Here is a 25,704-nt window from a genome sequence, read left to right on the forward strand (position 1 = left end):
GGAAGTCAAGGGCCCGTCAAGCGTGTTTAGCTGCCCTGATCTGCCAGACAGCTCTAGCCAGGCCCTGGGGTGCTCCCTGAGGAGTCACTAAGACGAGCAGAAGAGCCCGTGGGGATTATTCCTGCCTGGCCCCCTGGGGGCTTCTGTGGCAAGCCTCTCAGCCGTGGTGAAGCTAGCTCCTGCATCCTAACTTGTGCCCACCTGGGCCTCAGGAGTGGGAGGTGGGGTGTCCCAGAGGCAGAGGTGGTTCTAGAGGTAAGGGACTAACTGCCTGGCAGACGGGCAACTGCGGTTGCCTCCCTGCCCACACTTCAGGCTGAAGCCAGGGCAGAAAACGGTGAGAAAGTTCTAGATTCAGCCCAAAGCTAGGGCTGAAAAGGAGGAGGCTGCCCACTGCTGCACTTGTGGGCCCTGGGAGCCCTAGCTTGTTAAGTATACCTGACAATGGCCATGATAACTGACCGGGCAGCCAGTTGGGACAGTCACCCAACCCGAGTCAGAAATGGTGAAGAGACTGTCCCTTGTGTCTTCACCTTCAGCTGGGATCCCCCAAAAACAAAGTGTTCACTTGCCCCGCATCTCACAGTGGTGTCCTGCCCCTTTAAAGCATCTCCCGACACTTGGCCCCCAGAGACCTGCTGTTGCCAAGGCAGGGGTAAACTGGCTTTTGAGTCACTCCACAGAGGCCCTGCCAGGAGCCCAACCCGAGTAAACAGCTTTCCTGGTCTGCTCCCTCTCAGAGTTTCCCTGGGATACTGCTCCTCTGTTGTAATCAGTCACCCAGGTTAGAGCGGAGCAGAGCCAGTGAGGGGCTGCTGGGGCCTTCTGCCGGGGCCAGCAGGGTGAGGGCCACTTGTGCCACAGGACTGGCTCCCTGCAGCTCAGGGCCTGTGTTTGTCACCACCGGCTTCACACCGCTGCTCGATCCTGCAGCTCTGGCCTGGCTCCCCTGGCGGGAGAGAGCAGGGAGGAAAAAAAAGAACAGGGCCAACCCAGGCCACCATCACCTGATTGCAATCAACAGGCAGGCAGCAGACAGGTGCAACTTGACCTTGACCACTGTGTCAAGTGAAATTCTGACCTGCCCTCCCAGTGACAAACTTGTCTCTAAATTGTGGTAAAATACATGACTTAAATTTTACCGTCTTAATCTTTAAAGCACAGCAAAACCTACTCAAGAGAGGGAAGGAAAACTGGCTCTCCTAGCCTCGGTGGGACTGGGTGGCAGGTAGAAATAGCCAAGGCGCTCAGGCTGAGGGGAGGGTGGGGAGAAGTGAATGGTCACAGGAGGCTTCCAATCCTAGCTGCTACACAAGCTTGGGACCATCTCCTCATTCCTCTGTGCAACCGCGGTCATTCTGGTCGCCACTGGGCCCTCACTGTTACGTCCTGTGTGTGTCACTTTGGAGCCTCAGAGAAATGAAGACCCCATCTCAGGTGGACTGACAATATGGCTGTCACCAAGTGGAGCTGGTGGAGGTTGTGATAGCACCAGGACTCAAGCCTATGCTGCTGTCGCCACAGTATCCTCCGTTCAGGGCCAGAAGAGGCCGTGGTCATGGGATACCGCCCTTGGTGGCCCATTGGGATGCTGCACACATACAACGTGGGGGTGGGGTGGCGGTGTCACCATTCACACAAGCCTGGACAACGTCAGAAAGCCAGCTTCCCACCCACTCCCAAGGGAACGAGACATGGAAGGACGGGGCCAGATGGACTGGGGAGGGGACTTCCTGAGGCCCCACCTGCTTGGCCTCCACAACCAGACACTTCCCGCCCGTTCTGAGCCTCCAGGCGTGCTTCCTAACACCCAGGTGGGCAGTTTTCCATCTCCTTTTTTATTGAAATACAAAAAGTGCAAAGGTGAAATACATGATTGGTGCCCAGGAAGTCATTAAGTGTGAATGTGAACACTTGATTCACAGTACTCTCCCCCTCCCCCCAGGTACAGACCAGTGGGATGGGGGACAGGAGAAAAGACCCAAGAGATCTCCGAGGCTCCCCAGTAAATGGGGCTGTGCGCAATGCCTGATACACAAAGGAGGGCAGAAAGCAGAAGCCCGGCTTGGGCCAGAGATGCAGGGACCAACATGGAACCAGCGGCCACTCCAGGCCCCCGGGAGTCCTGACATGCTAGCATCCTGGGGAGAGAGCCCGGTGAGGTCAGGACTCAGGCCACACCCACCACGCAGATGGGGCTGGTCTGGTCAGTGAGGGCCCCCACAGTACAGGCTCTGGCCAAGGCTGGGGGGCAGGGCCACCATGCAGGTACTTCCCTCTGCTGCCAGGGGACGAGGCTGCAGGAAGTGGGGTCCCCAGGGTTCACCAGGAAGGCATGTAATTCTAAGGAACACAGTTGGAATCAGAAGTACCAATCATCGGGGTCCAGGTTTTCTGAAAGACGACAGGGCCCTGGGGCCCGACATTGCTAGAACTCCCCAGGCAGGGGTTGACTTAATTAGCAAGGTCTCTGCTCAGACCCTCCAGGAGTCACTAGCTGGAGGAAGAAGCCACAGATCCTGAGGCATCGAGTCACTTCTGGCCACAGCAGGGACCAGTGTGGCACCACCACAGACCTGTCCATAAGTGGTTAGGCTGAGGATCTGTGTGAGTGGGAAGGGAGGGGCGGCAAGGCATGGGGGGCTGAGACTGCTTGTCACTGGCCCAACCAGACACAGCAGGCTTTTGGGTAGGAATGGAGTGTCTGTTTCAAATGGATGCTGGGACTCAGCCCTATCATCCAAGCTGCCAGTCCTGGCAGAACCAGGGGGCTGGAACATCCTGGGGGCAGTATCACTTGAGAAGGGCTGACCCAGGATGTGTGGAAGAGAAGGAGGCAGAAGTAGGAAGCAGACTCTGGCCTTGCCAGTCCTTAGCCGTGTCAACACGCAAGGCTGACGCTTTAGAGGGGAGGACAAGAGCAGGTGCTCGCACACAGACCTTCGCCCAGGCAGGGAGGTGCCGTGGTAGGGCAGGCCCAAGCCAGCTCAGCTCGGCTGCTTATTCCCCAGCAGCCAGGAAGGGGAGGACCAGCCCCAGCTACCAGCCCAGCTGGCAGTGATTTAGGCATCTGCAGTTGCCAGGAAAAGAGAGGCAGGAGAAAGTGGGGAAGCAGTTGCTGGGGTCAGTCTTTCCTGCTGGAAGAGCCAAGGCCAGCTCTGCAGAGCCTGGCAAAGAGCCAGGGATCCAAGGAGGCAGTGAGAAGTATAAGGCGAAAAAAATGTTTCGTGGTTACAGCGAGGCCTCCAGAGCTGGCGAGGTGGGCTGGACAGAAGGGGAGGAAGAGCTGCCCGGTTGGTTGGCCCCAGCTTCCAGCTCCCAGGGCCTCATGGGCCCTTCCTCATAGGCGCCAAGCTCCTAGAAGGCTGAAGCCGGGAGGAAGAGTCCCAGTTGGGGCTCTCCGAGAAGGGGCAGCAGGGCAGGGCTCAGAGCCCTCTGGAGTCAGGGCTGGGGAACAACTCCCCTTGGTGATCCAGAAGGAACTTGGTGAATGTGTTGATGGGATTAATGGCCTTGAGGGTGATGGCAGCATCCTTGGCCCACAGTAGGTTAGGGCCGAAGACAACAGCCAGGTTAGTGTTGGTCATCTTGTTCTGGTCACATTGGGCAGAAATCTGTGGAGGGAATCAGGGGGCTACAGCAGGAAGCCACAGACCCTGCTTCCCATCCCTGGGAGTGGCAGCAGTGGCAGCTCCTCCTCCCGCACTCCTCCAGGTGAACAGCAGAGGCTGAGGCCCCGGTCTCACCTGCACCAGGAAGGCAATGAGGAAACGAAGCACCTGGTAGTTCTCCTCAGGCAGCGTCCGGAGCACCTGCAGCGTCGCCTCCACTCTCTGGCTCTCATCAATGTCTGCAAGGAACCAGGGCCCAGGTCACAGCAGTCCAGGGCTGGGCCAACATGAGGCCAGAGGGGAGACCCCACCCAGACTTTCCTTGGAGGACAGGCCAAACCTGCCTGCTCTGAGTCCAGCCCTGACCCCAACCCAGCACACAAAGCACAGAGCTGGGGAGGGAAGAAAGGGGCACTCACTGAGGAAGCCCACAACGTGGGGGTAGAGGTCAAAGGTGAGCAGGGGCTCAGGAAGCTCCCGGAGGAAGGTCTTGAGGATGACCGCGGGCAGGTGCAAATCATTGTACTGGTCGAAGTCCACTGGTAGCCCTGGGGGAGGGGGTGGAGACAAGCTGGGCCTAGCCTAGAGGCTGACAGCCCATCTAGAGTCCTGGAGGCCAAGCAGACCCCACTACCCACAGCCACTGCATAAGCCCCCTCCTCCCGTGGAGCCTCCTCTCACACAGGCCTTCCCTTCTTGCTCTGTGATGAGGGGACCGGGTAGGATGGGGCCCCCCAGCACACACTACAGTGATTCCTCGTCTCTGAATGCACCTGACTGATGAGGCCACAGGCCTGGGACAGCCAGGCAGGAGCGGGACCCATGCAATCAAACCAAATGCCACAGAACCTCTGATGGGAATGGAATGTGGGGTCCTTGTTTACAGGGGAGCAGAAGGAAAAGAAGCCCCCTCGCAGTCACATACATGCCCCTATCCTCCCCTTCCCGCCCCCAGGATCTGTACTGACCCTGCGGGCCTGGGCACACCCCCCAAACCACTCACCCATGTTGTACTTCTGCTGTACTTCCCGTACGACTTGGGTGTTGGCTGACCTCCGGAAAATCCCCTCAGTGGTGAGAGCTGGGAAACAGTGGGGCCTGGTGAGTCTCGGCTCTGGGGCCTATAGATGCCTGGACCCGCTTGGTCTCGGGGCTCCACGAAGGGTCGGTGTGGACGCTGATGCACGTGGGGCTCTCAGCCCTGCCTGGCAGCTTCCTGAGGGGAGCTGGGAGACCGGGCTGAGGAGGGGCCTGGGGTCGGGGCTGAAGGGGAAGGGGCAGATCCCGGAAGCCCTGTGGCCAGTGAGCAGCCTTGGCACTCACCGTAGGCCTGCAGGTAGGCTATGGTCTCCCGAAGCACAAGCGGAACGGGCTCCTGCTCTGGGTTCTTCTCCTGGAGGCTGTTGGGAACGGGCAGTGAGCAGGGCCTGCCGCCCTCCGGAGCCCTCACACACCAGGCCTGCCCACCTCTCCCATACTCACTGCTGCAGCGAGACCCCAAACTGCTGGTTGGGCAGAGGGGGCCGTGGTGGCATGGGCTTAGGGGCCGTGGCAGGGCTCTTCTGTGTGGATTTGAGGAAGTCGTCATACCTTGGGGAGGCAGATGGGAGGGTCAGGCCGCCAACCTGACTTTATAGTCACCCTGGCAACCCCTGTCTGTCAGGCACTCCCTGTGCTGCTGCACGTGGTCACTTCATTCGGGCCTCCTGGCAGCCCTGCTCTACACACGACCTCTTTAAGCGACAGAGGCGGGATCCGAACCTGTGCTCTCCGGCCCCGTGCTCGGGCTCTTCACCCCCGTGCTCGGGCTCTTCACCACTACCTTCACTTCCCCTGCTCATCCGGGGGTTCTCGAGGCTCCCTCTCCCCTTGGCTGGCACGTCCCCCCTTGCAAGCCTGACGGGCACACACTGCCCCTGCCCCCGCCTCACTTGAGCACTTGGCGAGGGATCCCCAGTTGCTCCAGCTTCACGTGCTCGCTCAGCTCGCTCAGGTAATTCACATAGAAGATCTTCTGCCCGAACTTGAAGCTACCGGCAGAATAAAGGGCACGGGTAGGCATGGGTGGGCCCATTTCGGCAGGCTGCCACCATCCCCTCAGCAGCCGCCCAAGATCAGACAATGGCTGAGCCCCTCAATGGCCTGTCCCCAGAGTGCTTGGCCTCCTCAGGTATCTGGTTCAGAGTTCAAAGTGAAGCCTGGGGAGGCCGCTGTCCTCCCCACCAACCCGTTCACCTGATGATGGGCTTAAAGAGGATGAGCAGGGTCTTGATGAACATGGTGGGGTGCACGATGTACAGGGCCTTAATATTCTTCTTGTACCTGCAGAGAGACAACAGGAACTCAGCAGCCGGTGTGGTGGGAGAGGCACAGAGCTAGGTTCTCTGAGTCCATTTTCTGATTTGTGTCCTCAGGGAAAGCCTGAGAGCGAAGTGCCGTGGCAGTCCCATTTTACAGATTAGGAAGCAGAGACTCAGAGAGGTGAAGTACCAAGAAAGGTCACAGAGGGAGGAAATACAGAGACTGGGATTTAAGCCCAGAATGTTCCAACTTCAGATTATTTGCTTTTACCCGGGGTGAGGGGGGCCCTGCCTCCCCCCACCCCCAAGCTTCCGAGCAAGCAGAGGGCAGCCCAGAACCTGGCAGAGCTGCGGGCTCCACAGCCACCTGCCCCCAGGCCCCTGGACCCACTTGCGGTCAAACTCGCGGTAGGCATCGCGGAGCCAGCTGAGGGAGGGCTTGTTGTCGCTGGTCAGGCCGTGGTGCAGGTACAGCAGCGTGTAGTCGCTCTCCACGTACTGGTCCAGTGTGTGCTTCAGGTACCTACCAGAACAAAGCCCACTCAGGCCGATCTTCGATTCAGGAGGCGCCCCCGGAGACATGACCCGGCACCCCAAGGGTCTCCTGCCTCTCTCCTCTGCCTTCCCACGAGCCTCTCTCGGGCACTGCCTGCTCTGGCTGCATCATCACCCATTCCACAGCGGGGAGGAGGTTCAGGGTCATGGCTGGGCTGGGTGGAGGACGAAGAATGCGAACAGCCGCCCTGGCTAGAAACCAGGAGACCAGGACCTGAACTGAGGCCCTCTCGCATACCTGCAGAAAAATGGGAGTAACACTCCCTGCGGGGCTGCCCCAAGTCGATCACGGTGACGACAGTCACCATTCACCAATATTTAGCTTTTAGTGTCTGCCAAGCACTCTGTATACATTATCTCATGCCTTCCTTGTAACAGCTGGGGCTGAGATGATCCCCTTCTCACACATGAGGGCAGTGTGGCTCAGAGAGGTGAAGTGCTTATTCAGAGGCACACAGCTTGCGGTGGAGCCTGGAGATGACCTAACTTCACCCTGCTGACCACACAGGCAGGCATGTGAAGTGTCTAATGCTGGATTTTTACTGTGATTCCAGCCCATCCTGCTACACGGTCGTTTAGCCCTTGTACGCCCTGAGCACTTTGCAGCTTGCAAAGAGCTGTCACATTAAAGATGGCATTCTGCAACTATAAAGTAGTAAAAACTGTAGTGACAATACACTCATCTTTTGCTGGACGTTATGACCTTTTGGAGGGCAATAAAGTGATGTTTATCAGAAGCTAAAAAATGTTCATACTCTTTGACCCTGTGAAAATATACCCAGGAAGTTATCCTAAAGAAACAATCAGAAATGAACAGAAGCATTTTTGTAGAAGGCTGTTCATTGCAGCCTGGTTTACAGTGGAAAAAAACTTTTTTCTGAGCAGCAAGCTAACTGTCCCCAAACAGGGAATTGGTTAAATAAATTACAGGCCATCTATAAATAGAAGGCCTCACAGGATGTCTCTGCAGGCAGAAGCAATTTGTGAGGTGAGGTGTCAGGAGAGTGGTTACCCTTTGGGGAAGCGGCTAGAAGAACAAAGGGAGGTCTGTGGGTGTGGATGGGCGTATTCCGTTTCTGAAAATTCATCGAGTAGTCTCACAATACACTCTTCCGTACACACGTACGCCAATAACATGTTTTTAGAAGATGTCTTTGAAGTGTGTTTAGTGCTCAGAAGTTAACGTGATGTGAGATACAGAGGTGACTATACAAAGATCTGTGTAAATTATAGAAAAAAATAGGTGAATACACGAAAGTATTAACAGTTTTTCTCTCTGGATGGCAGGTTCATGGGAGATTTTGTTTATCACTGTCTGTATTTTTTCTTTACAGCTACTTACATTTTTCTAAATCCTCGAAATCTGTAATATTGTACAAATGTATAGATGGCACTTCGTGTATTATCTCACCTGATGCCCACAACAACCCTGTGAGGTGGGCACAATTCTTATTTTTATAGGGTTCAGAAGAGACCTGCCCCCAAACACACAGCTAGTAAGAGGCACAGTGAAGCTGAACTGGGCTTCTGAATCCAAGCTTCAGGCACTTTCTCTTTCAACTCCCCCCCCTTCCCAGGTGGCTGGGCAGCCAGAAAGGCCAAAGCAGCGATAATAGGACTGATCCCCATGGGAAGCACTGCCCCTCAGGCCGGGTGGGGGCAGGGAGACCCCGCCAGGAAGGGATGGAAGACGGACAGGATGGATGGCGGACGGCTTCCAGAAGTCAGAGGAAGGCCCCGAGTGGTGGGGACTCACTCAGCAAACTCTCCTGAAAACTGGGTGCTTTCCCATCTCCTTCCTCTGACTTCCTCCCACTCAGACTATTATCTGGCCAGGAGTCTGTCACCTGCCAACTCAGTTGCCGTGTGAAACCAAAGGGTAGGGTGTGTGACTCAGCTACCCTCCCGCTGAGCTCCCTGGCCTGTTCCACGCTGTGCCGCATGATGGGTCTCAACAAGGCTCTGCCTGCCTGGCTGAGGGAAGATAGGAGAAGGGCTTCAAAAGCCTGAGAAAAAACTCCCACAAGGCCAGAGAGCCTCAGGCCTGGCTCACCAGGACTGCGGACTCTGCACTCAGGCCCTTCCCCTTCTGCGGCCACACACTTGGCCTGTCCCTGACCCCTCCCCACCCCCTACACACACACACAACCATTCCGGATCCCGAAGAGCTGGTATGGGCAGTGCAGTCGCTTTAAAGAGATCAGGAAAGAAGTGCAAGGTGCTAACTGGACCCGCACGAAGGCGCCTTAGGAGAAGTTCATCATGGCTCTGCCGCCATGGAGGTCCTGCGAGGGCCGGGGACCCGCTGGTGGCTCAGTAACGAACGCTTATCAGAACAGCATCTGTCAGGGGCGCCTGGATGGCGCAGTCGGTTAAGTGTCCTGACTCTTGGTTTCAGCTCAGGTCATGAGATCGAGCCCCAGGTCGGGCTCTGCGCTCGGCACAGAGTCTGCTTATCCTTCTCCCTCTGCTCCTCCCCCAACCCCAGCTCTCTCTCTCTCTCTGAAATAAATAAAATCTTAAAAAAAAAAAACAAAAAACAGGTTTGTCAAACTCCTGCTTTCAATCAGCTTTGGGACTGGCATCAGATTTCTAGACCAACCACAGCTAGTACATGTTTTTGCTAACAGAACCCAGACAGGTAAAGAGGCCATTGGGACCAAATTTGGCACAAAATAACACTAATTATTGCTGCAAATGATGAACTGTAAGGACAGCAGAAGCAACGCATCATTACCAGCAGTGCTCACACGCGGACGGTATTTTACTTGAGTGTGCTTGTGTACAGAGTCTCCGTCCTATGAGGAAGGAGGGCTGCATTCTGATGCCCTCGGTGAAGGAAAAGTGGCTTAAAGAAATGAAGACACCTGCCAAGGTTGCAGTTTCCCGGACTAGAGACCAGGTCCGACTCCTAGCCCGGTGCTCTCCCCCAAATGTAAAAAAAACAGCTCTCCTGGGAGGGGAGGGGAGGCGTGGAGGGAGGTGGCTTGGTACCTCTGGGCTGGAAGGGACAGGAAGGAGAACGGCATCAGGCAATTGGGGGGGGGGGTCTGGGCGCCAGTCCCACCACCTTCCCCATGGGTACTCACCCCAGGAGTTTGCTGTGGTCCAGCTGGTGGCTCGGGGGCATTCGGCAGGCACTAAACACAATGATCTTCCGCCCATACTTATCATCTCCTAGGTGTGGAGAAAGATAGAGTGGTGAGTGGAAGATCGACGGAGAGAAGTGGGGCGAGGAACCGAGGGGTGCCAGGCCTGGAGGCCTGTGCCACGTAGTACAGGGGCCAGGGCGGCTGATGCAGAGCCACCTCCAGGCAGCTGTCTGCACTCAAGTGTGTGTCACTGAAGAAAGAAGGCCAGGTTGCTCTCGGGGTACTGAGCTGGGGTCTAAAAAAATAACGTGACTTTGTAAAAAGGCACACCTGGCGAAACACCCACATGCCATCAATGCATGAATGGATAAAGAAAATGTGGTATGTTCATGCAGTGGGATATTGGCCATAAAAAGGAATGAAGTACTGATCCACGCTACATTGTGAACAGACCTTGAGAACACGATGGAATGAAAGGAGCCAGACCCCAAAGGCTACGAACTGTATGACTCCATTTACAGGAGTTATCTGGAGTATGTGAATCCACACAGACAGCACAGTAGTGGTTGCCAGTTGCTGGGAAGAGGGGAGATCAGGGATTGGCTGGTGATGGTTATGCAATCTGGCATGGGCATGGATGAAATTGTGCGGCCAGATAGAAGTGGCTGCACCCCACTGTGAATGTCCCAAATAGCGCCGATTATACATTTTAAAATGGTTAACTAAAAAAAAAATGGAAAGTCACACCCACCAAAGCAATTGTTACCTTGCTGAATAATCCTCTTAAAGCCCATGCTCATTCCAGAAGCACCCCCTCTGAGCAACGTGTACTTGGAAAACTCCTTGAAGCTGCCTTCTGGGCAAGTCCAAGGCCACGGAGGACATGAGAGTGAGTGCTTAGTGGTCAGGTCTTGTTTTTGACCACTAGCAGCACTTTCCGACTTTATTACCAGGATCATTAACCACACTTGGCTCTGACTGACTTCTGGACATTTCTAAAAACCATATCCTTTCTCATTAAGGATATTCTAAAGAACATGGAGTTCAGAGGAGTTTGTAATGCTTTGGGGAAATGCTTGTTTGGCTGTAATCACTCAGGGGTGTTCGTCCAAAACTGGTCACTATTTGATGGTCTGACCATTTGGCTTTGTCAAGAAGCCGGGGAGCTTACTGCCCTCCAAGGTGAGATGTTCTTCCAGGGTTGGCACAGATCAGGGACGCCAAACAAAACTCCAGGAGAAGAAGGCCCGGTCCCCACTCCCCCGCGTCCCAGGAACCCTCCCTACATCTTTACCTTCAGCCTCTCCAGCGGCACCAAACCACACCTGCCTAATCCCCACTGCTTCAGAGACAAATGAAAATACTTATACAACCCATGAAATGCATGGAGTCTGTCCTCCACCTACCTCTGAGGATTAAGGACCACCCCAATGCCTTGCTGAGTGTCCTTCTCCATATTTAGTAAACCATGGTCTTGATGCTTCTTCTTGGTCAGTGACCTAACCCAGGAGTCAGTACTTTTTCAAAGTGGTTGCCAAGGCTCTGACCCTTTTCTGCAGGGCTGGGGCAAGACTCATTAGAGGGGCTGAAGGAGGCTTCTGGAACGTGGGCAGCATGGCCCTAGGCCCTGCTGGCACACGGCTCGGTGCTTTGGCCTGATTTAGCACCTCACTGCCAGCAGTCTACCATGTCCAACCTCTAGATCAGCCCCTCCAACCATCCCATCTCCACCCAAAACACCCCCTCAGCCTAGAGAGAGGCTCTGTTCTTCCATCCTAAACTGCGCCAACTTCTAGCCTTGGAGAATTATGAACACCTACCTGCCCCCAACTCTCCTGCCTTGAATCGTCCTTTCCTCCTGAACTCCACCCCAGATAAACAACCTGGGCCCCCCACCCTGTAAATGTTCTTTGGAATGACTCACAGGACTCTCCAGGCTCCCACCATGCACACTTCAGACACAGACATGCTTGCAACCCAGTCCACACCACACAGCTTTGGGCCTCTGCTGTTTCTCTTGCCAGACAGAACTTCTCAAGACAATTCTGCAACCCTCCTCCAGGATAACTCCTTGGAATCCTTAAGACTCGTTCCAGGCGTGATCTCCTCCCAGAAGCCTGTGTCCTCTCCTCCTTCCCCCAGATACGTTAGCTGCCCCTTTTCAGGGCTCCCAGTTTGAACTATCACCCATCTCTGTCGTGACACTCTGACTCTTCTGTAGAACTGTTTATGTGCCTGTCCCCTCTACTGGCTTGTGAGCAGGAATTGTGTCTCATCCATCTTTGAAACTCTAATGCTGGGCCACAGCCCAGCATGTGGCAGGTATTCAAGAAACGTTGGAAGCCTGCACAGTCATCGGTCGGCATTACATAGCATGCCTGGTTCTATTTCAGGGTTTGCTCACGATGACATCTAGGTTATGAGACTGCTTTAGACAGTTTCCCAAAGCCTGGGACAGAGGTTCTCCCGACTTATGAGCAGAGAACCCTCTGCAAGCCGGCCCGAGAAAGTGCAGCTTCATCCAGCAGCAAGTCTATTTTGAAGGACCAGATGCCACCTGCTTTCTGTCACACCCTCACCTAGATCCTGAGGCACTGGGTTCCCTCCAGCAGAGGGAGGTGGCTCTCAGGCCTGTTCTGATCTCCTCCCATAGGCTCTGACAGGTGAAGGAGCAGACTGGCGGAGTAAGGACAAAGGGTCAGTTTAGCCAAGCCAGCTTCATGTATAATCTGGAACCTCGGAAACCCCTGGGCCTTCTGCCATGAGCCTGTGAGGGGAGGGACATCTGCCTACTCCCCTCTAAGCAGAGGAAAGACCCAGAATGTAGGAGAAAATGCAGGGAGGAGCATGGGGCATTCCAAAAGATTCTTTTCATCCTCCCCGCAACGTGGAGGCAGCCCTCACTGGCTGGCAGGTTTGAAGGCTTAAGCAAGACAGGAAGTCTGAGCTCACAGGGCTCTGGAATTTAAAGAGCTAGTGACTGGTTAAGCAAGCAATTGAGGTGAGGGGCCAGGGGCCCGGAGCACCATCACTCAGCTGGCCTCAACACCTCATAAATGGGAAACTTTGCATTCTCAACCAGGGCTCCGTCAAGGCCACGATGATAAATGAAGAATACCACAAACACATAGACATAAACCCTAGGAGAAGCGGTCCAGATCGCGCATACCCTCAAAGAGGACTCTGACCAGTTCGAAGAACCCCTTCCCTGGACTGTCTGCTCCCTGAAGGAAGTAATGTGTGTTTTTCTTCACTGAATCCTCCATGCTGACTATGGGGCTTAAAAATGCCTGGTGGATTATGTTGAACGGGGATGGGGGCATAATGGGGGATTGGTGAGGGGCTGGATGGCAAGACTCTCAGACAAGCAAGGAACGAGATGCAGGTGACCCCAGGGCCTAGTTGCTGTCCTCCCCTCCCTGGAGTGGAGTCCCGCTGCTCAAGTTCTTGGGTGGCTTGGCATTTGCCAGCAGACAGGGCAACTATTGCTACACGAAGCAAGTGTGAGAAGGCTGGAAACTTCCCTCCTGACCTCAGAAGAGAGGAGACTTCTGCCCTGGAGCCAAAAAGGAGAGGAGCTGGGTGCACTGGTGTCTCCAGGGCACTGGGGGCGAGGGCTTGCTGAGAAGATGCGGCATTTGTGGAAAGCACCAGGAAAAGAGCAAGCCGCCTGAGAAGGGAGCCTCTGCATTCCCCGGATACCAATCAGGAACACTCGCAGGGTGGCCTGGGTGTTAATCAGCAACGTGCAGTCCTCCAGCAGGCATTCTGGGAACCGCCAGACCAGCCGCCACCCGCCCACAACCTGCCGAGCCGGCCCAGGGGATGGGAGGTGGGGGCTGGGGCACTGGGCTGGGGCCGGCTCACGCGTTTGAGAAACTGTTAACTGGTCAGGAATACTGCAGCCAGTTGACATCATGCTGGTGCTTGAAATCTGCTGTGGCAGAAATTACAAATGCTACAAATAAATAATAGCCTTGTTTTTCCCCTTTCCGGAGCGAACTGTTAAACGTTCACCAGCACACCACTGGAAAGAACCCACTCGAACGGAGTCAAATTTGACTGTGGAGCATGACAGCTACCACCAGCACGGAGAACACAGGGCTGCAAAGGAGCTGGGGACATCAACCCCATCCCCATCCTCCGTTCCCACATGGGCTCTTTCTCCAGTTTCTGATGCCGGGAAACTGGCCTCCCAGGAAGGACATCACCACGGTCCCGTCAAAAGACGCCTGCTCCAGTGGCGCCAATCCAAACTCTTCTCAGCAGTCGGAGAGGCACAGCCATGGCGACACCCCCACCAGAGGGGCCCTGAGGCAGCACTAAATGCCAGGCCGTTGCTCCCAGCCAGCCCCCCGCCCCCTCCTCCACGGGACACGGCCCCTCCGTCCCCAGGAGCCCCTTTCCCTTTGGGCTCTGGATGTGTCCCCACACAGCACCATCTTGTCAAACCTCCCGTAAACCCTATCCTAGTTCCGGCTCCCAGGTACCACCAGCTCCCAGCTCCCTGGAGTGGGGCTGCAATTAAGCTGGCCCCACTTGGCCTCCACCAACAGCCCTTCTTGATCCACAGCCCAGAGGCCAAGCACATAGAGCCAGGAACACACCTACCTGGCTGGGCCCCCTCAGGCTCATCACACCCTGGGGAAACAGAAACATGTTGCAGCTCTGTTTGCAGTGGGGAAAGGGGTCACCCAGTGCCAGGGTGGGGGCGAGTCCCCCCTGCTCCGCCTTGGGTCTTGGCCACACAGGTCAGGAGCACAGTTACATCACATCAGATACCCACCCCCAAGTCCCAATCAGGTCCATTTCTGGAAGTGAGGGAAGAAAGTTCTGAACCTTTGGGTGACTCTCCTGCGCTCAGGTGAGGATGAGGCCAGGAAAGAACTCACAACCTTGCCTCTGCAGGGGTGAAAGAAGCCACAGCCAAGGCCTCTGCCTTAGACCAGGGCAGGCACCGGGAACACAAACACCATGGAAACACCTCTGACAATGGGGGCAACTCTTTCAACTGCCCCATCCCTCTCTGAGCCCGGCATTCAGGAGAGATAAAGCTCCCTGTGGCTTCCCCATGGCCAGATGCCTCCAGGGCCTCCTTAGCCAGCACCACTGGGCTCCAGGGCCATGGGCCTCCTTTGCTCACCCCAGTGCCTCAGAGCAGGGCCATGCCATCAACACCAGTGAGGACAGACCAACCATCACGGAGAAGACAAAGAATCCTACCACTCTATTTCCTCTTCTAGTAGTAGTAGAACTCTAAGGGCAGAAATCGGTCACCAACATCCTTGCTACCTCCCCTGCTCTGGGTCCTGTGTTACGAACAAGAAAGTGGGAGCTCACTGAGGCCAAGACCCAAGGGGGGCTCCATACCCACTCTCAGCATGGTAGCGCATCTACCAGAAACCTGACGCTCCAGAGGGTCCTGGGGCCCCTAACTTCTGGAAGGAGGCTCTGTCATTCCAGACTTCCTTGGAAGTAGGGTTTCCCCCAAAAGGAGCGGGTACCTACCTCCCTGGTCCCCAGTAACTGATGGGGTGGAAAAGGTGACATCAGGGCAAAGGGAAGGGAGGTTAATGGCCACTTATTCGGGACCAAGTGCGTTCTGGCTCTTAGCTAGGCCCTTACAGACATTCGCTACTATAATCCTCTCAGCGACCTTGTGAGCAAGAAATGAGTTCAGAGAGCAGAGTTGGAAATCAAACTGCTTTCTGGTTTCAAAGTCACTAAGCCACACGGCCTCCCACACACCATCAGCCAACAGAGACAACGGGGTCAGAGATCAGATGTGGTTGCCGGTGAAGAGACCAAGTGGCCATCGCAATCAAGTCTGTGATTTTAAAAAATGGTACACGTGCTCAGGAGCCCCAGGGTCAGGGGTAAGACAACAGGGCGGCTCCCCACCCCTCCCCCAGTCCCTGGCCCTGCGGCATGAGGGGCAGGCTTCCTCACGCCGGGAGGGCAGAGCGGGAGGTAAGAGGTGCAGGGCTGGGTGTGCTCACCTGCCACCTCCACAATCTGGTGTCGGGCGATGTCGTAGTAAGGGTCATCCCACTTCAGGTGTGTAACAGGTTCCGGGGAGCTGCTTTTGGAGTCATCTGAGGAACACCGCAAAGTCAGGGGATTACCTGGGGGCTGGCAGTGTTCTCCCCGAGACTCGTGTTCTTTGGTCCTCCCCCCAGTAGGACTTGTGCCCCCAGCCTCACCCTGGGGCTGGACTGCTTGCCCTCCTCTTGCTCTCCTGGGGTCTCCCTTCAACAGGAAGGGAGTCTCCCCTTCTAAGGCACGCAGGGCCACCCAAGATCCGGAAGCACCCACCTGACTTGGGAAAGTCGGGCATTTCATCCGAGGGCCAGTTCTTCTCATCAATGGAGGCTAGCTTCAGCTGGTTCAGAGCCTGGCTGGTGTCCTCCAAGGTCAGGTCATCCTGCAACTCTGAAAGCGGGTCCATGACCGGGCCTGTCCCCCAGAGCTTCACTCCACAGAACCTGAAGAGAAACCTGGGGTGGGGGTGGCAAGTCAGGGACACCCTCTTTTCCCTTGTAACTGCTACAGCAAGCCCTCCTGCTCTCACTCGTTCCTCCCCCAACCTCCCCTGTTTCTGTTCCTCAACACTTCGCATCCTTGCCAAGAGCTCCATGTCGCCCTGGGTTCTCCACAGTTTAGGCGTGTTGCCAGGAAAGGCAGCTGGGGCAGAGGATGGCGCAGCTCAGTGCCTGCCCTCAGGTCCTCCAGCTGGCGAGGGACGAGCCGTGCCAGGCCCTGTGCTGCCCACTGCCCATCTGGTACAGTTAAGAAGGCCCAGCTGCAGAGGGTAGAAGGCCACGCCCCTCTCCTCAGGGGTCACAGAGCACAGATGCACAGAAGCTTCCCAGGCCCCCCAGTTACAAAGGAGAGATGCTGCAAGCATCTAAGGTGTACAGGGATGTTCCAAAGCCCATTCGTGAAAAGATTAACTGTGGCCCTGGCTACTCCGCCTCTCACTTTTGGCCTAGGGAAGAGGAGACGGCCAGAGACCACAGGGTCCCAGAAAAAAGGCCATGGTCAGGGTGCCCTGCTGGGTTTGCCCCAGGCCAGGAGCAAGAAGTAGGGGATGGAATCTGCCTGCCAATCATAGCAGGCAATCTGCAGCTTCCTGGGGGCCCCCAAGCCCACTCTAATCCGCAGGGAGTTCCTGATGTAGTTCCAAGGTGGGACAGGTCAACACACTGCCCCAAGGACTGGACAGCACAGACGGGAAAGGGGGAAGCCCAGGGCATCCAGAGAGCTGAGTGACAGGAGGTGAAAACCAGACCCACAGCTACAGCCAACTGAGAGGGAGAGGAGCTGACTCCGAAGCTGGGTTTGCTCAGGGCTGCGGCCGGCAGTAAGGATGTGGCTGTGTGAAGCCAATCCCCCTGGCGTCCCAAACTCACCGTGTGCGTCAGGGAGGGGATTCAATCCACTCAGTCCAGCCCCAGGGAAGAGGCTGCTCTAAGCCCACTACATTCCTGGAGTCCAAAAATGACATATATGGTCAGAGAATCAGCAGGACAGATAAAGAGTACAGACAAGACCAGGCATGGGGAGGAGAATCAGCAGGACAGATAAAGAGTACAGACAAGACCAGGGAGGGGAGAACTGCCAACCAGGATCCAGACCCTGAACACCTCTGGGCTCTGAGGCAACATGACAACCTCCGGCATACGTCACCTCACAGCTGAGGACTCTGGATGGTAAACCGGCTCCCTGTGCCTAGCAACAACCACCCTGTTACCAGGGAAACCACGCTGATTCAGTGGCAAAAGTCATTCCAAGCTCCTGAGCCAAAGCCAAGCAGCCAAAGAGCCTAATGGCCGTAAAACAAAACCCAAAAACCAAAAAACCTTTCTCTTCCTTTCCTCTGGCCTCTTGTCTGCTACCCTTATCTTATACCCTTATCTGCTACTCCCGCTGCATACCACCAAAATATAATTCCCTTCCATGAGGACAGAGAAAGATGACTGTCTCTTATTTGGGAATGCACTTCTCCCAGTGAGTGCTGCTGTGCCCCACACCCTACCTCACCCCTTCCCCTTCAAGCCTCCAACGCAGGCAACCCTAGGTCTTGAGGAATCCACTCCTGATTCATCTACAGCCTCCTTCCCCCATTCAGCCAGATGGCTGCGAGTATTCCCCAAAAGGGGACTCCACTGGGTAACAGGGACAGAACTCAGCTCACAGGAACCTGTTAGGCCCGAGCCTTCTCTTCGTGCCTTCTCTTCTGTCACTGCCCAGGCACCAACTTCCCATTAGCCCTGCCACAGCTACCCCAAGCAGTCTTTCTGCACATAGTAGGTGCCTGATGCAATGAAAAAGACATGGGATGAGGTATATGGAGAACTGGATTATAGTCCTGCTCGAGCCAGTGAGTTGCAAAGATGCTGGCCAAGTCTTTTTCCTAACTAGACTTAAATTTCCTTATCTATAGAAGCACAGGCTCCTCCCAGAAACATAACTCTCCAGTATTCTAAAATACGTGCACTAATGTGAACGACAGGATTAGAAGGAACAGCTGCGAGGTGAAGTATGTGAGGGAAGGAGAGGGACACCCTCTAAAGGGGAGCTGAACTTGAACTCCACCTCTTCTCCAGTAATTCGGCCACTATTTTGTCCGTTCTTCCAGAACTGACCCCTCCCCCATTCCATAACCTCCTTTTCCAGCAAAACTGATCACAGTTGTTTCCACCTCCCAGCCAGACTGGCGTCCAACCCACAGCTGCTTCCCTCTGTGAGCCCTGAAGTTTAGCTACCCCTTAGTGAGGAAGGTGAGGGAAGCTGGCTCAGGGAAATTCTAATATAAAGTGGTGGAAATGAAGTATCCTGGCCGCCTAAGACTCGAGTCACCTACAAACCCTGTTCCGCTCTATGCAAAATATTCCTTACTTTGAGATTAGTATTTCCCTTCTCCGTAGGTAAAACACCTACTTATACAAAAATATTTGAGAATCATTTTAGGCAGAGGTTTTAACCTCTGGACTTCTCTGAAATTCTGATGAAATTTGTGGGTTGTTCCCTAAGAAAAATCAGCACATGTATGAAATCTATGCAATTTTAAGGCGTTCACAGGCCCTCTGAGGATCCATTTAAGAATCCCTGACCTATTCAGCACACAGATGCTGTCATTTGTTGAATGACTGAATGAATGAAGTCATCTCCTAAATGGAGAAGGGAACCAGTATTTGTTGAGGGCCTATACAGCACCATAAAGTAGACAAATTACCTTTTAACTTCACAACAGCACCAGTGAGGTTTATACTACTAAGCCATTTTACTCTTTGAGGAAAGTGAGGACTAGAAAAAAATAAGCAAATTGTTTAGGTAGGTCATATAGCAGAGTCAAGATTTTAACCTATGTCTGTATAAGGTGCTCTTTTGATGCAGGTCAATCCTTCAACACTTCTCTAAATGACTGTCATTCGTGTAATTCTGAAGGCTCAGAGAGGGCCCATAAGAAGACAAAGTAAAGTCTCTCCCCTAATGTTCATGAAGAGCTGAGATAACAAGTTGAAATCATATTCTCTGGCACCGGGATTGCCCTCCTAGTTGGGGCCCCAGAATTGCGAAAATGCAAATCCCACGATACAACAGCAAGGCTTTCAACTACAAGTGCGTTTGTCCAGAGCTTCATGGTTTACAAAACCCGTACTGGGTGTAATTATCCCATTTCAGAGATTAAGAAATACAGATGAAAGCGTGGCCTAGTTAGTGGCAGGCTGGAATACTTCCCCCCAATTTCTTGTTCTTAGAGCTTCACCAGATCGGATCAAAGAGACTTCCCCTTCCCACGGGCTTGCTCGATGACTGCGATCTGACCTGGACTCTGCCCTGGGAGGTGCAGGAGGAAAGCAGAGAAGGAGACGAAGTCCCGTCACTGCAGACCTGGGAGTGGGGCTGAATCCCTGCAATGGGAAAGCCAGGCTCCTAGGCCCCATCCCACTCCTGCTCCCATCCTCGGATCCGCTCGGATCATCCCCCTCGGGACCCTGTCCCTTCCGGTGACTTGTCTAGTCCCTTCCTTTTCTCCCCCCACCACCCAGGAGGACCCCGCGCCCTGCAGCTCACCGTGGTCGGGCACTGCTCCCTCTGCCACGCCTGTCAAAGCTCGGCAAACATCCGGCTCCGCGGTGGAACGGGAACCGCCTCCTCCCGGGCTCCTCGCTCTCCAACCACTTCCGCCACACCTCCAACCCACTTCCGGTCCGCTGCCCGGTCCAAATATGGCTTTCCAGGATCTCCGCCCACTTCCTGCACGTGCCGGCCTAAGCGCGGGCGGGGGAGGGAGGGAGGACAGCATAAGTGTCCGACCCGTCCCTCCCAAAAGCAGGTGGTTGGAACAAGTAGTTCCGCTTTTTCTGACGCTGGAGTCCCTGGTGGTCCTCTGGAATCCTATGGTTCCTACTGTTCTCGGATGGAGTGTTGCCTCGCCGGCATTCCCACTCCCGGTTCTGTGCACCGATGAGTCTCTTAGCATTCTTTCCTGACAGGAAATTTGGAAGGCAATGACTGTTTCCGGGAGGAGCGGAGAAGAAGACGCTCACTTCCGGCGGAAGGAGGCTTTTCTGGAGGGATGGAGAAGGCGGAGGAGCTGCTCTCCGGGGGCGAGAGACTGCAGTTCGGTTAGTGACCTGCGGTGTCTCGGACCTTCGGCCCTGGCCTTAGATAGAACTCACGTTCCCTGCCTGGTCAACTCTCTACCCCAAGCCCTTTTCTTCCCTGGTCCGGGATTCTCCTCCGGTCCCCTCAGAAGTCTCTGGGGGCTTCAGAGTCCTCGAACGCCCTCAAGCCTCGGAACGGCCCACTTAGAGCCCTTACAGATCCCTCAGACTGCCAAGTCCTAGCCGGATCTGCGGTTTCCTCTCTCACTGTCCCCACCCTCACGATCTCTTCCCTCACTGCCTCCCCGTCTCCCTGCAGCCCCCGACGCGCGCCTGGGCCCGGACTTGGGATGGAGCCCTTCTGGACAAGGCTGTGCTCAGGGCCTCAGAGACTTCCCGCCCGGGCCGACCCGGGCCGTCCTGGCTCTAAAGAGCCTCCCCCGGGGCTTGGCCCTTGGCCCTTCACTCGCCGAGGAACAGCGCTTAGGGGTCTGGTGTGTCGGGGAGCCCCTGCAGCCGGGACTGCTCTGGGGGCCGCTGGAAGAGGAGTCTGACTCGGAGCCGAAGGATAAAGGAGTGAAACCACGGCAGGAGGAGGTATTGAAGGATAGGACTTGTCTAACCCGTGACGGAAATTGTGGAAGAGGTTCAGCCATGTCTGGACAGCTCTTCAGTTAGAAGCAGCAGGGTGTTTCAGGAGATAGGCGATAGTTTGCCCCTTCTCTCCAGGACTGTCTCTTCCCCTCACTTGCGGTAGTTAAGGAATCAAGGTGCAGAAAGTTGCTGAAAGTTAGATTAGTATAGTGGCAGGAGTGATGAAAGTCAGGAGCAAAGGTGGTCAGGATTAAAAAGCCATGGAATCAAGTCCCAGCTTTGTCACCTACCTATTGAAATGATATGTCTCATTCAACTCATTTGTAAGAGAAAGGGATGGCCATTTCCTTTATATTTTAATCTTCCAGAGCTATTTGGAGCAAGAGATGAAATAGTGCAGGTAAAGTGATGATGTACCTCTTACTCCTTTTTTTTTTTTTTTTTTTTTTGGTCTGGTACTCACTGGAAGGCAATAATGTGTTCAATTTAGTAATTCTCCACACAGTGGGAAGGAGGTGAGGGGGATAGTCTCTTGGTCTTTTCTGATGAAACATCAGACACCACAGTTCTATAGAGGCAGAACCAGAGACCGTTAACCTTCCAGGGGCTTCGTATTAGATCTGTCTCAGGAGAGGTTACATCCCTTTTTTCCCCCACCCTGGTCCCCCCCCAAACACATGGGAGAAGGACTCTTATTGGTTTATTTCAGGACGTGTCACTAGGCCCATGGGGAGACGTGTGTGCTTGTGAGCAGAGTTCAGGCTGGATCAGGTAAGTTACAGGAGAGTATGTAGTGAACATGGTCCTTTTTGAGGCTTTCTGTCATGGCATGAGATGGAACTGGAAGCCCACTGTAATTCCCCACCCAGTGATTTTTTTGCAGTGAGTGTTCCAAAGGCATGGGGTCTTTAGGACTCAGACTGCCCAGAAGCTGGGGCTTCAAGGGAGGGCCCCTTGAAGAGGGTCTTCTGAACTAGCTCTTCCTCTGCTTTGCAGTTTGGTGCAGCGGGGCAGGCTGGAAAGTGAGGGGAACGTGGCCCTAGTGCGGGTCAGCGAGAAGCTCCATCTGCAGGTGTCCCGGCTTTTACTGCCAGGCTCTGAGTTGCTACTGTGGCCCCAGCCTCCCTCTGAGGGCCTGAGCCCCACCCAGCCCCGGCTAGAAGAGGAGGCAGCCATGGCTGTGGTGACAGAAGTGGACTCTGTTATACAGCAGGAGGTAGACTCCCCAGGCCAAGATGCGGCAGAACCTCAGACAGGTATGTGGCAAATAGATGCTGGCTTCCCAGATTATCACCAAAACCACCTGTGGATAAGACAAAGCAAAGCTATGGTCATGGAGATAAAGGACAACGTTACAGAGTCTTAATAGGTTTTCTGAGGGGTAAGGGTAAAGCCTGAATATTTATTAAAATTGTGAAGTGTGGTATAAGGTAGGTCTTTCAGTGTGGAAAGGGGGCGGGGATTAGGGGATTAGGATTCAATCCTTGATTAGGATTGAATAAGGATCATGGCATATTTGTTGAGGATCTGTGGACCCAAGGCTAGAATTTTCAGGCAAGAGGCTCAAAGAGTCTTGGGAGTATAACCTGTCATTTGATGCTTTCTATTGCAGCGTGATGGGTCTTTTCCTTAGAATGAACAGTATCGATATTTGCAACTTTTATCTTCCTGAGTAAGTTTTCTGGAATAGTAGGGTCATGTTGATGAAGACAACAAGCTGTGTATAAGGTTTCCAGTTTCTTATGTTTCTTCAACTGGGGTGGGGATGGAGGTTCCTTTATTTTCAGATGAACTAAAGTGAGGAGGTGGTGGCCTAAGTGTGTGTCTCCAGAGGGAGAATAGGAGCCTCTGGGATAGCCTGCTCTGGGACTGTCCAGAGGTTTGGAGCACCATGGTTCCCAACAGTGCTTCCCCAGGAGGCACCTGAGACCGGACACGAAGATAAGCAGAGCATGTGGTTCATGTTCCAAGGAATAGATTGGTGTCCTTGCTCCTGCTGAAGTTCAGGGGCTGAGTAGGAGTAGACACATATTCTTAAAATTTCTTGGTGACACCATTGCTACCACCTGCTACAGTTTCTCCTAACCCCAGCACCCACTCTTGCCTTGCAGATCCTGGTCACCAGTCGCCCCCCAGCATCCAGGCAGAGACTATGGTAAGCCCTGGACTTAAGCCCCAAGCCCAGGATCAGCTTTCCAAGGAGAGCCGACCAGTTGGTCCGCTCCCTCAGGATGGTAGCATGGAGGAGGAGGACCCACCCCAGACACAGATGCCGCCTGAACCTCAGAGCGGCTCTGCTCCCCAGCATGGAGCCAGTTGCTCATCTTCTTCCAGAAGCAACCAGCTGCGTGCTTACATGGTCAAGAAGTTACATGGCCCCAGTGGTCAGTGCCCGCCCAGAGACAAGATCTTGGAGCCCAGGGCCCAGCAGGCTGGAGAACAGCAACAGCTTGGCTTCCCTGCACGCTTGCGGAGCCCTCCTGGCCCAGCAGGAAGCTCCCCGAAACAGAGGCGGCGGTACCGGTGTGGGGAGTGTGGCAAGGCCTTCCTACAGCTGTGCCACCTGAAGAAGCACGCATTCGTGCACACAGGCCACAAACCCTTCCTTTGCACTGAGTGTGGCAAGAGCTATAGCTCAGAGGAGAGCTTCAAAGCCCACATGCTGGGCCACCGTGGGGTGCGGCCCTTTCCTTGCCCACAGTGCGACAAGGCCTACGGCACCCGGCGAGACCTCAAAGAGCACCAGGTGGTACATTCAGGTGCCAGGCCCTTTGCTTGTGACCAGTGCGGCAAGGCCTTTGCCCGCCGGCCCTCCCTGCGGTTGCATCGCAAGACCCACCAGGTGCCGGCTACCCCTGCCCCGTGCCCCTGCCCTGTGTGTGGGCGGCCCCTGGCCAACCAGGGCTCCCTGAGGAACCACATGCGGCTCCACACGGGGGAAAAGCCCTTCCTGTGCCCACACTGTGGACGGGCATTCCGCCAGCGGGGCAACCTGCGTGGGCACTTGCGGCTGCACACAGGGGAGCGTCCTTACCGCTGCCCGCACTGTGCTGATGCCTTTCCCCAGCTGCCCGAGCTGCGGCGCCATCTTATCTCTCACACTGGGGAGGCCTACTTGTGCCCTGTGTGTGGGAAGGCCCTTCGAGACCCACATACACTGCGTGCTCATGAGCGTCTGCACTCCGGGGAGAGGCCCTTCTCGTGCCCCCAGTGTGGCCGTGCTTACACGCTGGCTACCAAGCTGAGGCGCCACCTCAAATCCCACCTAGCCGACAAGCCATACCGCTGTGCCACTTGTGGTATGGGCTACACCCTCCCCCAAAGCCTTAAGCGGCACCAGCTCAGTCACCCGCCCGGGGCACCCTCCAGCCCACCCTGTGTGCCCCCCACTGCTTCTGAGCCCACTGTGGTACTATTGCAGACTGAGCCGGAGCTAGACACCTGCAGGGAACAGGACGTCTCCCCAGCCCGGGACGTCTTTGAGGTCACCATTTCTGGGAGCCAGGAGAAGTGCTTTGTGATACCTGAGGAGCCAGGCCCCACCTCCAGCCTGGTGCTCATCCATAAGGACATGGCCTTTAGTGCCTGGGCAGAAGTGGTGGAGGTGGAGACGGGCACCTGACCCCCCGCACCCCACACGGGAGTTCTATATAAAGCTAGCGTTTTCTAGCTGCTGGGCGTCTGCGTCTTTCTCTTTGGGTTGCCTGATGGAATCGAGTCTACTCTGAGAAGCAGGTCAGGGGTTTCCCTTCCTAGTTATGGACCACCACGTTGTTTCCCAAGACTGTAAGGTAAACCTGTTTAGGTTAAAGAACTTTTTATTTACTCCCACTAGAGCTTGTTCTGCTTACTTCCCCAGGAACTTCTCAAGGTGCTTATTTCTAAACGTGGCGGAAGTGACCCCCCCCCCCCCAGTGAGGTAGTCTGGTAGCTGGCAGCTCTGCTGCCCTGCTCAGGTGCTCAGAGCTGGGATCATCACTCCCACCAAGCCCCGTGAGGGACAGGCAATTCCGTCTCGAACCAAATGTAGTGACTTGAGGATTAAAAGGCCAGAGTCTGGAAAAAAAAAAAAAAAGACCAGATGCTGAGCTCAGCTCACAGCTCACAGTTCTCTCTAACTTGGGCTGTAGGTGGCTTGGGCAGCCTTTCTCACCATCTGAGGGATGTGAGGTTGGTTTTCTTTCTGTGTCAATAGACACCATACTCACTAGAGGCAGCTAGGGACAGATCTGGAACCTTCTGAAGGCCTGGCCAAAGGCAGCCCAGTTGAGGGAAGGAATGAACATAGGTTTTGCATCAGTGGCAGGCCTGGGCCACCCTGGATGCTGGGACACAGCTGTGAGGTAGACAGAGGTGATGTCCTTTTCAGAGTTCATGATCTAGGGCGGGAAGTGTTGGACAAGAGTTTGCAGAGGATCACTAGCTAGTGCTACATGGATGTGTTGCATGGGATGGTTTAGCTTGGTCTGGGGCATCAGGGACAGTGTCCCCAAGGACTCATAATGATAACACTCAGCCCTTATTGTGGACCAGCTCTTCGTGTTTATATAATCTTCGTAGCAGCCCTGTGAGGTCAGTGGTGGTAGTATCCTGGTTTTACGGATGAGGAAACAGCTTGAAGTGTCCTGCTCAAGGCGGCGCAGCTACAAGGTAGGTAGCAGAGCCTAGACAAACTTTCACGGTCTTATGCTGGAGTAAGGCTGTTAACCCTGGCACTGCAGCCCTGCATCTCAGCCATGATCGGACGGATGAGAAGGCAGAGGTACAGAGAGCTGCATGTGAGAGTCCTGGGGCTGTGAGCAACAGACGGATGTGGCTGGGGCAGATAGCCCGGGAGGGGGTGGGGCTGGGTCATGCCGGCCTTGCTTCAGGAGTTGGGGCTTTGTTCTCAGAACACTGGGGAGCTCTTTAAGGAGTTTTGAGAAGGGGAATGGCTTGA

At 54.9% G+C, this 25,704-nt stretch overlaps 2 protein-coding genes across 3 annotated transcripts; one reads left to right on the forward strand and one right to left on the reverse strand.

The window, feature by feature from the left end:
* Positions 1-1,822: 1,822 nt before the first annotated feature.
* ARHGAP1 (Rho GTPase activating protein 1) lies at positions 1,823-19,779 on the reverse strand. 2 transcript variants are annotated; one of them, XM_026512004.4, is made up of 13 exons: positions 19,639-19,779; positions 15,874-16,055; positions 15,558-15,653; positions 9,556-9,643; positions 6,303-6,434; positions 5,847-5,933; positions 5,543-5,641; positions 5,094-5,201; positions 4,935-5,011; positions 4,615-4,692; positions 4,031-4,159; positions 3,747-3,850; positions 1,823-3,614 (listed from the first exon to the last, which is right to left on the reverse strand). In XM_026512004.4, exons 2-13 carry the CDS (start codon positions 16,004-16,006, stop codon positions 3,426-3,428), a joined length of 1,320 nt encoding a protein of 439 aa, XP_026367789.1. In that variant the 5' UTR covers positions 16,007-16,055; positions 19,639-19,779; the 3' UTR covers positions 1,823-3,425. The 2 variants fall into 2 exon arrangements, with proteins under 2 accessions (XP_026367789.1, XP_057173193.1); XM_057317210.1 differs by lacking the exon at positions 19,639-19,779 and adding an exon at positions 19,390-19,401.
* A 252-nt stretch (positions 19,780-20,031) lies between these two features.
* On the forward strand, positions 20,032-24,437 carry ZNF408 (zinc finger protein 408). The gene is made up of 5 exons (XM_026511989.4): positions 20,032-20,192; positions 20,491-20,768; positions 21,475-21,536; positions 21,762-22,021; positions 22,877-24,437. Exons 1-5 carry the CDS (start codon positions 20,144-20,146, stop codon positions 24,385-24,387), a joined length of 2,160 nt encoding a protein of 719 aa, XP_026367774.2. The 5' UTR covers positions 20,032-20,143; the 3' UTR covers positions 24,388-24,437.
* The last annotated feature ends 1,267 nt before the right edge of the window (positions 24,438-25,704 follow it).

Source organism: Ursus arctos, unplaced genomic scaffold (genome assembly GCF_023065955.2).
Source record: "Ursus arctos isolate Adak ecotype North America unplaced genomic scaffold, UrsArc2.0 scaffold_23, whole genome shotgun sequence".
Lineage (NCBI taxonomy): Eukaryota > Metazoa > Chordata > Mammalia > Carnivora > Ursidae > Ursus > Ursus arctos.